The 12,970-nt window shown below is 39.5% G+C and overlaps 1 protein-coding gene across 4 annotated transcripts in view; it reads left to right on the top strand.

The window, feature by feature from the left end:
• The window catches only part of nrp1a (neuropilin 1a), a 182,822-nt gene that overhangs the window by 64,407 nt on the left and 105,445 nt on the right, over positions 1–12,970 (top strand). For 3 of the 4 annotated variants that reach the window (XM_043690622.2, XM_043690621.2, XM_043690620.2), the window contains exon 4: positions 162–389. The exons of the other annotated variant lie outside the window; for it this stretch is intronic. In XM_043690622.2, coding sequence (XP_043546557.1) covers positions 162–389 — 228 coding nt within the window. The remainder of the gene's footprint in view (positions 1–161; positions 390–12,970) is intronic. 4 annotated transcript variants of the gene reach the window in all.

The following is a 12,970-nucleotide window of genomic DNA, read 5'->3' as shown; positions in this document are numbered from 1 at the left end:
CAAGAGCCACAAAAACTGTTGTAACGTACTTTTTTGTTTAAGGGGATGGGAAGCAGAATGTGGCATCTCATTTCATGGTGATCCCCAAAGACAGGATAGATTACTTCCTACCACTGCAGAATCAATTGATTGATCATTTATCCATTGTTATGTGTTTTCAGGGCCAGAATGTTCCAAAAATCTCACTGCACAAAGTGGAGAGATAAAATCACCTGGATTTCCTGATAAATATCCAAACAATTTGGAATGCACCTACATGATCTTTGCACCAGCAATGGCAGAGATCCATCTGGATTTTGCAAGCTTTGACCTGGAACCGGATGATAATGTACGGGAAGGAATGTTGTGTCGTTTTGATAGGCTAGAAGTCTGGGATGGTTTTCCAGGAGGTAAGAAAGGAACAATATTTCTTTTCAAAATTTGCATGGCTTTTAGCGCAGTTTTTCTTGGTGTTGGTTGACATCATTTTGATAATGTTGTACTCATAAACTATTGAATTGAAGGAAATGTTAAGGATAATATCACAGCATGTGACATGGAATACGGCAGAACTCATTCATATTTGGGAAAACATCTTGACTCAAAAATTGACAACATTTTGAGACATCGTTTTAATTTGATAATTTGTTTTAAGCAAAAACTTATCGTTAATTATTGCCCTGTTACTATATCGGGACTTCGGTTGCAGTCTTAAACTGCACAATCTCTAATGCTTGTTTTTCTGCATAGAAATTTTGAATAATGGTCACAATTATCTGATGTTAAAATCAATTGTTCTCTCCGCCATAATGCTGAAAACTCATTACCTCCAAATTGTTCTGGATTTTGATATATAAAAAGAACCACTTGAGAGACCAAGACGTGACAAGGTTACAACAACATGAATTTCCATTTACATAACCTATTGGAAGCACTCAGAAACCCCAAGACTTAAAGAAAGCATATAAAATAAAAATTGACAGGAAGGCAAAGAAGAAGGGATTAGGACAAATTTTTCTACAGGTTAATGGGAATTTTTAAAGTGGAGCCTCAAAGGAAATAGCAGGATGAAAGAGCTGAGGATGTACAAGATGCCAGAATTGAAAGAGAGTGGAGTAGCCAAATTTGGTTTGAAAACTGAAGGTTCTAACATGGAAATAGGTGGGAATAGGGAAAATTCAGTTGTTTCATCAATATGAGTTCCCACAAGAGAATTAAAGCGTAGATTGTGGGCGTGAATTTCTGCAGAGAATCCATCATTTGTTTTGCAAACAGTTAAAACCAGAGTGTAATGAACTTTTAGTGTTCTTCTGCCAAAGTTTACAATGGGCAACCAGGAGAACACCCCCACAGATATTCAATCCCAAAGTTCAATGAGTCTTAAAAAAATTAAGTCTTTCAACACAGTGTGTCTGTAGGCAAGGGGAAGGGCTTTTAAGAAGGTAAAATTCAGTTTGGGAGACATTAATCTTGATAAAGTGGAGCATTTTAAGATGATATTATGAGTTGTAGGCAGCTCATTAACTTTATAATTACAATACTTTTTTGAATCTCTGGTACAGTGATTTCAAATTTCAAAAATGACAGAAATTACAAGAAGAATTTGATTTGTCAGTCCTGCGTTGCTGCTGTCTCTAAAGCTGTTAGCTGAAGCTAACTAATCTGCCGTTTCTCTGTCCTCTCCTCTCATTCTATAACATGCTTCCTTTTCAGGAAAGTATCCAATTGCCTTTTAAATAATGTTACTATCTCAGCTTCAACAGGCACTTGTTCATCTTCAAGTAACCCTCTCTGTGAAATAATTGCTTTTAACTTCCTTTGTTGTCCCTCTCCTAGAAATCTTTGTTACCATTTCACCCACTACTGGAAATAATTTTCAAATTATTTACTACTTAAAATGTTTCATTACTTTGAACACCTTCACCTGTAACCCTTCTTGCCTCATAAGAGAGGTACTATATTTCAAGAATTTTTCATAATTATAACCTTTCGTTGCTGATATAATTCTAGTAAATCTTTACTATACAGTACTCTTTTCATGGTTCCAGTATGTTTACTATAATGGAATATCTAGAACTGCACACAATAATTGAAAGTGATCTAACCACTTTCCTCACTTTTATACTCAGCGCCTCTATGGAACAAATCCAGAATTCTAGGTGGTCCTTATGACATTGCTACTTGTGTTAATGTAATGATGCAGACACACGTATCTCTAGATTACTCAGTTTTCCTACTTTGTCAAACATTTTTGCCATTTAGGATACTTTACTTTCACTATGCTTTTCACCGAAATGTGTAACTGTGTGTGTCTTTGCACTCAACTACATGTATCATTCTCCTGAATTCTACCTCAGAGTTTGTTATGGCCCTTAAGTAGCAAACTTTAAACAGTTGTTTCTCTTGTACCTGTATCCAGATAATTGATAAAAATGGAAAACCAAAGAGAAATCCCTAGGGCAATGCTCAAGTACAGCCAATCCATGAAGTACTCATTCACCTACTTTCTGCTTTCCAAGTTGCAATCATAGCTTGTGCTTATCATCTAAAGTGACGAAGAGCAGTAACTTTGAAAGAGAACAAAGAAGATGAATGTCAGAGTGTCATTATTTAGGGATGCCTATCGGGTATATTTTTCCAGAAGCTATTGGGAGCACATTTCTGGGATTACCACAAATTCAATAAGTACATAGTCCATTGTTGGAGATAAGCAATGAATCAAAAATTTTGTTATATTGCCTTTCTAAAAATAACTGTGAAAGAATTTATTGTTCTTATGACCATTATTTGTTGCTATTAAATTATGAAAATGTATCTTTATCTGAAGGTGCCAGAATCTGCAGCATTGTCAGCAAAAGAATTGATTTCTCATGAGTCAGAAGTAAAATGTTAGGAATTTTTGAAACATGTGCCTGTGCTTTGGCAGGATAACTAGCTTCCAAATTGAGCTGAGTAAATTGCAATACAAGGCAGTGTTTGATAACATTAGACCCAGTCATCTATTTAATTATGACCCACTTGACTTGTGTGTGGAATGAAATCAAAGGCAATTTGACCATTAGTGGGACACCTCCCAAATCAGTTGTTTCACATCAGCTAACCACAGGACTTTGTTATACACTCCTGCGCAAACTGTGTCTGATGTTAAGGCTGAGGAAAGTTAATTGTGACAAAAATTACTGTTTAATTCTATTTTCAAGTGTCAGTCAGGATTTGCATTTTGATAATTGTCTGAACCTAGTCATTTTACAAAAGAGTTTGATTCACTGCTTCTTTTAGTGTGTACCACACGTTTATTGAAATCCTCGTTATCCTGGAAATATATTCAGGAAATGTTACCTGATTGGCATTCCTAAACACAAATGTTTTGATATTCATTCTCTTTTCTGTCTTCTTCCTTGACACATCCTGGCACTAAAACAGATTGATTGGTCTCAGAACTCTTCTAACTGCTTGTCAAGATATTATACCATTTTTGCAATGAAAAAGGAGTGACAATTTAACTCAGACTAACAGAAGTATTTTTGATTAACAACATAAAATATATATAGCATTGTATTTTCCAAGAGCTTTCCTGAAGCTCACCATCAACTCTCCTGTCATCACCTATCTCTATATTTTCTGACCTCCTGTACTGGATGTACAGAAATGTCCTCCCAGTTATTGGGAAGATGAAAGGCATTGCCTTAGGTCCCCTGACTGAATCTCTGCCCCTTTTACCAAGAATTAATCCCTTCCAGTTGTCTCGGGCTGAATCACGCTCTTCATAACATTTGTACTGCATTTGACCATTGATCCATGCAAACACTATGATTGCCTATTTCCAACTTCTGTAACATCACCCAATCCTTTCTGCACCCAACTCATCTGTTTCTGTAATCCTTCTCCGTACCTTTGTAACTTAAAGACTTAAGCTATTCCAACACACTCTTGATCAGCCTCCTAAATGTTTAAGGACATCAAAAACTCTGCCATTCATGTATTTGCACCAAATTCTGTTCAACTGGTGCTCACTGACCATCATTGGCTCCTTATTAAAAGAAAATACTCAAATTTAAAACTTACATTCTTATTTTTAAATTCTTCTATGGCTTCATCATTCCAAATTGCTGAAATCTTCTCCAGGCACACTACCCTCTGAGATATATGTGCTCCTCTAATTTTGGTCACTTGAGGATCTTTTTGTAATCATGCTAATAATGGTCATGCTGTCAGTTACCTGGGCCCTTGGTCGTGAAATACCCATCCTAACTCTCTCTCTTACCCTCTGCCTGTCATTCGTCCTTTAAGGCACTCTTTAAAGCCTTATCTTTTTGACTAAGTTTTTAATCCATTCATCCTCATATCATATGTGGTTTGTGTGAAAATGTTTCCTTGAAGTGTTTTGGCACGTTTTAGTACGCTGAAGGTGCTTTATAAATAATAGTTGTTGTTGTCAATTTGAGACTGTTGATAAGACAGTGATAAAAGCAAGGGACATGTTAATTCGGATTGGCTGGTGACATGAATATCAATTCTGCAAGTTGTTTATTCACGATACCACTTATTGGAGCTTGATTACATTTTCACAAAAGGAAACTACATTTATTTTATGTACTAACAGCTGGTTTAGATCACGGATTTACACGTGTGTAACATAATCTCAGCAACTAAATGACTTTAAGTTATTGTTTTCACAGTTTATGAGGTAATCCAAACTCCTCAGTGCAGCTACATCGACAGGCTTGTTAATATATTCCAAGCCATCAATTATACAAAGCGTAGAAAATGTTTTTGTCAGATTTGGATTTGCTGTTGCGGTAATGGTTACTTTTAGAAACCACATTGCACTGTGTATCTGAAGCAATCAGTATGGAAAGCAGCAGAGATTTCTTTCTCAAATGATGTCTGAAAGCAACCTCCTGTGAGACGCAACTGTTTCTGTGCATTTGAGAGTGTGGAAATGTCATCTTAAGGAAGCCAAGCAGTCTCAGATTAACGATGAATAATGTAGGATGCAAGAAGCATTTTCTGTAGGTTTCTTTTAACATTTGCTTTTGGAGCGAAGGAAAAGCTTCACAGACAGTCTTTTCTCAGAAGATAATGTAAAGAATCCATGACAAAATACATTGTACCTAGCCTGTGACAGAATTAAGTGTGAAGTTGGATGGCCCTTTGTGTTTTATGTTGCTTATAATGGAATCAAATATATTCCATCAGTACTCTTTGTCCTCCATGAAAATGATTGGAAGTTCTGGCACTGTGGAGGAGGTGGGAACACTGATGGATAATAAGTGATTTTGCCACAGTAACATTCCTAGAGCTGTCCCATCTCAGTGAAATCCCTCCCCAAGAACTGGCAGAGAAGGAAAGGAAACACACAGAATAAATAAAAGAGAAATGACACATAGCAACAGAAGCAGAGTTAGGACAGAAAGGATATTGGTAGAGTGAGGAACCTGACTCTAACACAACAGTATTTAGAAGGAGAAGGAAATACAGAAAGAACTTGAAGAGAGTGGAACTGCTAAAAGGTTGCACAAGAACAATCAGTAACCAGAAATGGTCAATTGGCCTATCTTTAGCAACCCTTCCTGGTATCTCACTGGCGTGGTACCTGCTTTTTCTCAACTATCTTGACTGACACAGCATGTCAAATATTGCTTACACCTTTATCATGCTGAAAGTATATGTTACATTTTGTGGAGTTACTAATAAAAGGAAAGGTAAAGTTGGCATAATCCCGCTCTCTTCAGAGAGAGACAACTTGGGGTGAGTTTAACCTGAGGGTCACCACACCTGTGGTGAAGGTAAAGGTTGAGAAGGCAGGACCTTCATGGTACCCTCAGCCAGTGCAGGAATTAAACCTATCCTGTTGCTGTCAGTCTGCATCACAAACTGGCCATCCAGCCGACTGACCCCACCCCCATCCTCAACCCCCCCATAGCTACTAGTTCACAGGAAAGAAAGAAATGTGGGGAATGCTGGCATAATGAAGGTACACACAGAGAAAGAAAATAGCAAAATAATGTAAAAGAAAAATGTAACATCAAGTAAATTTTAGGAAGAACACTGAAGACAAAAAAATGTGTATGTGTGTCTTGCTCATTAACGTACAATTTGTTACCATGCACAAAGATTATCAGTCATTAACTTTTAAAACAATCACGTTCTCATCAGTGAAGCCATTTTGGGTAGACATTGATTGAATCAAACAATAACATTAAGGTCTGACTATGTTCTGAGACATCAATGCATCACAGTTGAGCAATTCATTTGGGTTCCTTAAACTTCTAAAATTTAGTCCAGAGCCTTTTTAATGTTAGGAGAAAGTGCAGGTACTCTTTTAAACATTTAAGTGAGTGTCCTGGGAATCGAGCCATGTTCGTACCCATGATGAATTGTGTGAAGCATCTTTTATGACTGGCTTACTGCACCCTGCTGAAGCGAGCACACAGTTAACAATAAAAACACAATCCTAGAAATTAACTTACGTCTAGATATTCCCTATGTACACCATCTCCATCACCTTTGTTCAATGTCCAAACCTGTGAATGTTAAATTATTTCGTAAGCTAAGTCATGAACATTAACAAGTATGAAAGAAAACCATCCCAAGCTGTTGGCTGATCAGGTTTTGAGGAAGTTCATGCTGGTTACAGTGCTGAGCTGGCTTCTACTGGGAGAGTGGGGTGGTGATAACTGCAGTGTAGTGAGAATGGCTCAGCAATAATGGCTGAAAGATTGTTGTAGAGTGCTCTTGCTCTTCCTAATTGTGCAGGAAGTATGCTTCTGTTTGCATTTTCCATTAGTTATTGGAAGGACTGCAATGAATTGAGCAGACTCATATAGCTGATGGTAAATTTAGTGCAGCATCCTGGAATCAGCTCAGTTACCCAAATTCTCAAATGCAGATGCTGAACATGTTTCTCGAACAGGTGTTCTACACGTTCGGAAGTCTTCGCCTTCCAATTTTGACTGACAACCCAATTCTGCGATAGATCAGCTGTGCCTGGTCCAAATTGCCAACCCCACCTTCCATCGTATCCTAACACATCGACAAAAACTTGGTATGCAAGGGTAAACTTCGCCCCTCAGATACAGTGGATCTGCTGTTCATGTCCAATCAGCATTCCATCTTTCTTGTTTAATGCATTTCCAGAGCGGTTAAGGAAATGGTCCCAGAAATACTGGATAGACTCTGGTACAGTTCCTATGGATTGAAGGTTTTTTTCATTCATTCATAGGATAGTGGCGGGGCGGGGGCATCGCTGACTCGGCCCAGCATTTATTGCCCATAGACTATTTAAGTGTCAACCACATTGCTGTGGGTCTGGAGTCACATGTCGGCCAGACCAGCTAAGGATGGCAGTTTCCTTCCCTAAAGGACATTAGTGAACCCCCAGATGAAGTTTTCCCAACAATCAGCAATGGATTCATGGTATCATCAGATTCTTAATTCCAGACAGTTATTGAATTCAAATTCCATATCGGCCGTGGTGGGATTCAAACCTGGATCTGTCGGACATTATCTGGGTCACAATCCAAGTGATAATATCACAAGGCCATTACCTCCCCTTATGCTAATGTAACCATTCCATTTATAAAAGGGGAATTATGGACTGGTTAGCCTGACATTCGTAGCAAAGAAAATGCTAGAGCCATAATTAATTATGTAATACCACAGTACTTGGAAAACAATGAAAGGACTGGATGTACCTGGGGTGGTATGGTGGCTCAGTTGTTAGTACTGCTGCCTCACAGCACCAGGGACCCAGATTCGATTCCAGACTTGGGTGACTGTCTGTGTGGAGTTTGCACGTTCTCCCCGTGTTTGTGCGGGTTTCCTCCGGATGCTCCGGTTTCCTCCCACAGTCCAAAGATGTGTAGATAAGGTGAATTGGCCATGTTAAATTGCCCATTGTGTTAGGTGTATTAATCAGAGGGAAATGGGTCTGGCTGGGTTATTTTTTGGAGGGTTGGCGTGGACTTGTTAGGCCGAAGGGCCTGTTTCCACATGTAGGGAATCTAATTTATTCAGCATGGATTTATGAAAGGGAAATCATGCTTGACCAATCCACTGGAATATTTTGAGGTTGTGACTAATAAGGGGAACCAATGAATATGGTTTACTTAGAATTTCAGAAAGCTTTTAACACAGTCCCAGGTAAGAGATTCTCAGTAAAGATGGAGTGCCTGGGAACGGGAGAAGTGTACTGACATGGATAGAGAACTGTTTAGCAGAGAGGAACAGAGAGTAGGAATAAACAGGTCATTTTCCGAGTGGCAGTGACGAGTGGTGTACTGCAGGGGTCAGTGCTTAGACACTTGCTATTTGCAACGTATGTTAATTGTTTAGATGAGGGAATTAACAGCAATATCTCCAAGGTTGCAGATGACAGTGAGCTGTGAGGAGGATAAAGAGATGATTCATTGTGATTTGGACAAGTTGAGTGAGTGGGCAGATGCATGGCAGATGAAGTATAATGTGGTTAAATGTGAGGTTATCCCCTTTGCTTTTTCCACAAACAGGAAGGCGGATTAGTAACTGAATGGGGATAGATTGGGAAAGGGAGATGTGTCCTTGTACACCAGTCACAGAAAGTAAGTGTGAGGGTGCAGCAGGCAGTGAAGAAGGCAAATAGCACTTTGATCTTCATGGTGAGAGGATTCGAATGCAGGAGCAGGGATGTCTTGTTTCAATAGTATAGGGACTTGCTGAGACCACACCTGGAATATTTTCTGCAGTTTTGGTCTCCTTAGCTGAGGAAGGATGTTCTGGCTATGGAGGGAATATAACAAAAGTTTTCCAGACTGTTTCCTGGGAAGGCAGGACTGCCATATTCATACAGACTGGATCGTTTAGGACTATACTTATTGGAGTTGCAAATAATGACTGGGTACCTGAGGGTGTATGTAAAATTGTAACAGAACTCGACAATGTAAATACAGGAAGCAAAAAATACTGGAGATCACAGCAGGTCAGACAGCATCCAATGAGAGACAGAGCAAGCTAATGTGGATGACTGGAGACTCGAGACCAAGTTAAACCAACCCCACTGTCTGTACATGGTCCATATTCTTCTGATCTCTGCCTGTTTATGTGACTGCCTAAGTGCCTTTTAAACTTCCCTAGTGTATCCACTTCCACCACCTCCTCTAGCAGTGCATTCCATGATCTGTCAGCCTCTGTAAAAAAAAATCCTGCCTTGCATATCTCGTTTAAATCTAAGCTCACTGGTATTTGATATTTCCATCCTGTGAAAAAGACCCCAACTATCCACCCTATCCATACCTCGATAATTCTATCAGGTCACCCCTCTGCCTCTGATGCTCTAGCGCAAACAATTCAAGTTTGTCCAACCTTTCCTTTTAGCTGAAACACTCCATCCAGACAAGATCCTGGTAAATCTCTTTTTCACCAACTCCAAAGTCTGCACATCATTCCTATAGTGTGATGACCAGAACTACACACAGTACTCCAAATGTGGCCTGACCAAAGTCTTATACAGTTACAACATGACTCACCAACCTTCATACTCAATGTGCTGACCAATGAAGGCAAGCATGCCATACATCTTCTTTACCACCTTATCCAATGTTGATTCTACTTTCAGGGAGCCATAGTCTTGGACCCCAAGATTCCATTGTGTATTAATGCTCCTAAGAGTGCTGCCATTTCCTACATACTTTCCTCTTATATTTGACCTCCCAAAATGCACCACCTCACACTTGTCATAATTAAACTCCAACTGCCATTTCTTTTCCCAACTTTCCAACTGACCTATATCCTTTGGTAACCTTCCTCTCTATCCAAAACTTCACCAACTTTCATGCTGTCTGCAAGCTTGCTAATCAGACTACCGACATTTTCATCCAAATCATTTACATATTTTACAATCAACACAAATCCCAGCGCTGATCCTTGTTGAACACCACCAGTCACAGACCGCCAGGCAGGCAGAAAAACACTGCATCATATTTATCAGTCTTTCATAACCTTTATTTATGTCTCTCCTTTCTTCATTATTGCCATTACAGGGGACAACAATAAGGGCAATTCTGACACAGCACCGATCCAAATATTTCTTCTTCTTCTTCTTTTGAGGGTAGCATCATGACCTCTGGTGTGTAGGTTAGGTAGCTAGATCCTGAGTCCACCTCAGCCACAATGGGAATGGGCTGCATTGTGGCATCAATTGAGCTAACACCCTCCACCCACAACTCCTGCCCGTCCTTGGTTATGTCATTCTGAACCTGATATGACAGCATCTGAAAGCCGGAGCAAGGAAGCAGTGGATAGTATTGTGTAAGTGCTCCAGGACTTTGGAACAATTTTACGAAGATGTCGTGAAGATGCACACCAATGATTTTGAACAACACAGTGCGGGTGGAGATAGAATATTCGACAATAAGAGTAAAGAGTCTCCAGAACACATGAACCTGAACCCATAAAGATAGATTAGTCATTATCGAATGTAACTATAAAATCAGAGCCTGGTGTACCTGTGATTATCCAGAACAGGAAGTACAATAAACAGTGTAACATTGAAGTCTAGGCCTGACAATAGTTCTTGACTTGGCTTCTCCTTCTCCAGTGTATCTTGAACCCAAACTCATGTTGTGGCATCAAGCAACATAAGATCATGGAGCCCCATGTTTGTGGCTATGGGTTTCCACTGCGTTGGTAAGACAGCAGTGCTCAGAATACATCTCCTATTTTTATCCAGAGGTGGCCTGTGGATTCTTCAAAGTGCTGTTCAGCTGTTCTAGGTTTCTTGCTAGATTGCCTGCCAATGGCAACTTGCTTGTATGTTCATCAAGGTTAGCCGCCCTTAGTTGCTTAACTACAGAATGACTCAAACTGACCCTTTGGATGTCAGTATTCTTGCTGCTCCATCACCTCCTGTTTGTGAGCATCCCATTGCTGCTGCTGTCAATGGACTGTTCCTTCACGGTGATTCTGTCTGGGTACTCCATTGAGGATTGAGGCCAGTTCACTTGCAGAAGTTTTCTCTGATTTCCCAGAGAAAGGGAATTCGAAGAGTTAATTGGGCAACTGAATCGTGTGGAGAATGAGTTCCATTAGAATTTGGCACAGCTCCTTGCACTTGAGTGCATACATGGGTGTTAGTGAGTAGACAAATGAATAGGCAAAGTAAATAAATCCTGTTAACCTCAGCACATTTATTTCTGAAACACAGCACTGGGATGAAGCGGGCTCCTGAGCTCATTGTATTCCATGGTTTGAGCATGGCTGGCAGTGCATCTTCCCATTGCAATATTAAACACATTTCTTAATTTACATTCAGTATCCTAACATGACTTATCCCTTCTCCTGGGCTACTGCTTCCAGCTGTGTAAAGAAATACTTCCTCATATCTGTTTTTACCATCCAACCTGAGGTTTCACACATATATTTGCAACAAATAGATAATTGGCAGGTACCAGTACAACGATTTAGGCAGGAGGGTGAGGAAGGTGGGATGAGTGGCTACAGCTCTTTCTTTCACTTAGTTCTGGGTGAAGGATAGCAGATATTTGTTCATACAAAATGCCCATCTTGTCACAGAAGCACCATAGATGCAAAGAAACATGATTAAAATGGAAGGATCTGAAGTAATTGCTTCAGTGAAAACAAAAGCAGTTTCAAATAAAGATTACAGCAGATGGGCAACATAGTCGGAAACCACAGGACAGCTACGAAACGTTACCGAAAGGAATCGACTCAAGGGAGCCCATTAAAAAAATTTAATTGACGTTGCTTGCCATGATCAATTACTATAGTTTGACCATTTCCTCTGCAACTGAGAACGCTTAATGCTGTACTAAATTTAGACTCCATTTTAAAATCAGGAGCAATGGTTGTTGACTCACGTTCCATTATTTTTTGATGTCGCTCAGTGAATTTGAAAGCCCCTGGAGTGAGGTATTCCAGACAGTACAGCACACTTTATTGAGTCAAATGAAGATCCCCTGTTGCTTTGTTCTATTGAAAAGCATTGTTAATTGTGTGGTGTTACAGCGCACTGGCTTATGAAGATTGTTTCTCTTCAAACTCCCTCCAGTTGTACACAATAAAGGCATTACAGACGTAATTCTTCAAGGGTGCTTGTGTGCATACGTTCGCAAGCATCCTAAGATGCAGCCTATTCATTGCTCAGTGTGGTAAAGGAAATTTCCCAATACTGTATTCCAGACACTGAAAGCAAACAATGCTAGAATCACAGCGGGTAAGGCAGCAACCATGGAGAGAGAGCAAACTAACATATTGAGTCTTGATAACTCTTCATTAGAGCTGTATTCATGATAACTATGGTGAGCATAGTGAAATGAGTTTTTAAAAAAGATTTGCTGAATTGGCGAGAGCAGTTTGAAATGTTACTGAAATAAAGGTCAATAATTTAATCTTTGTGCTCAGTACAATGAAATAACCTTAACTTATGATAAGAGATATTTTATGGTAATCAAAAAAGAAAATGCACCAATACTGGAGGCAGCTCATCCTCTTTGTAACCAATTGGCTGGGTCAGCACAGATTCTGAACTGAGGAACAAATATTCACAGTAACAAGTAATCAGAGTGCCTGGTCTGCTCCTGATCCTTTGTGCTATAGAAATTCTCACTGTGGGGAGGTGGCCAATTTGTTTCTTCAGAAAAAGAAAGCAAAATATAATAATGCTTCTGGTTTACTTCTTTTAAATAATGATCTGTTGAGGAAATCACTTTTTTCTCAGGAATTGCACCTTTCAAATTTTCACAATAATTGATTGCAAAGAAAAAGCCTTCCACTGATCTTCCCTCCCTACTCCCATCACCATTCCCTTTTTAAATGAGAGGAAATTCAGGCCCCTGGGTTAGAAAATCGAGCTGTAACAGTGTCTAACTGATTGACAAACATCTGTGCTGTGAATTGACATTTTCATATCATTCATGAATATTCAATCAGAGTTTTCCAAGTTGGATCACATGATGTCCCTCACTCGACATTATAAGGTATGATCTAATGTCTG

Source organism: Chiloscyllium plagiosum, unplaced genomic scaffold, assembly GCF_037043375.1.
Source record: "Chiloscyllium plagiosum isolate Xiang-an unplaced genomic scaffold, Cpla_swu_hap1 HiC_scaffold_5, whole genome shotgun sequence".
Lineage (NCBI taxonomy): Eukaryota > Metazoa > Chordata > Chondrichthyes > Orectolobiformes > Hemiscylliidae > Chiloscyllium > Chiloscyllium plagiosum.
This window is presented reverse-complemented; position numbering and strand designations above follow the sequence as displayed.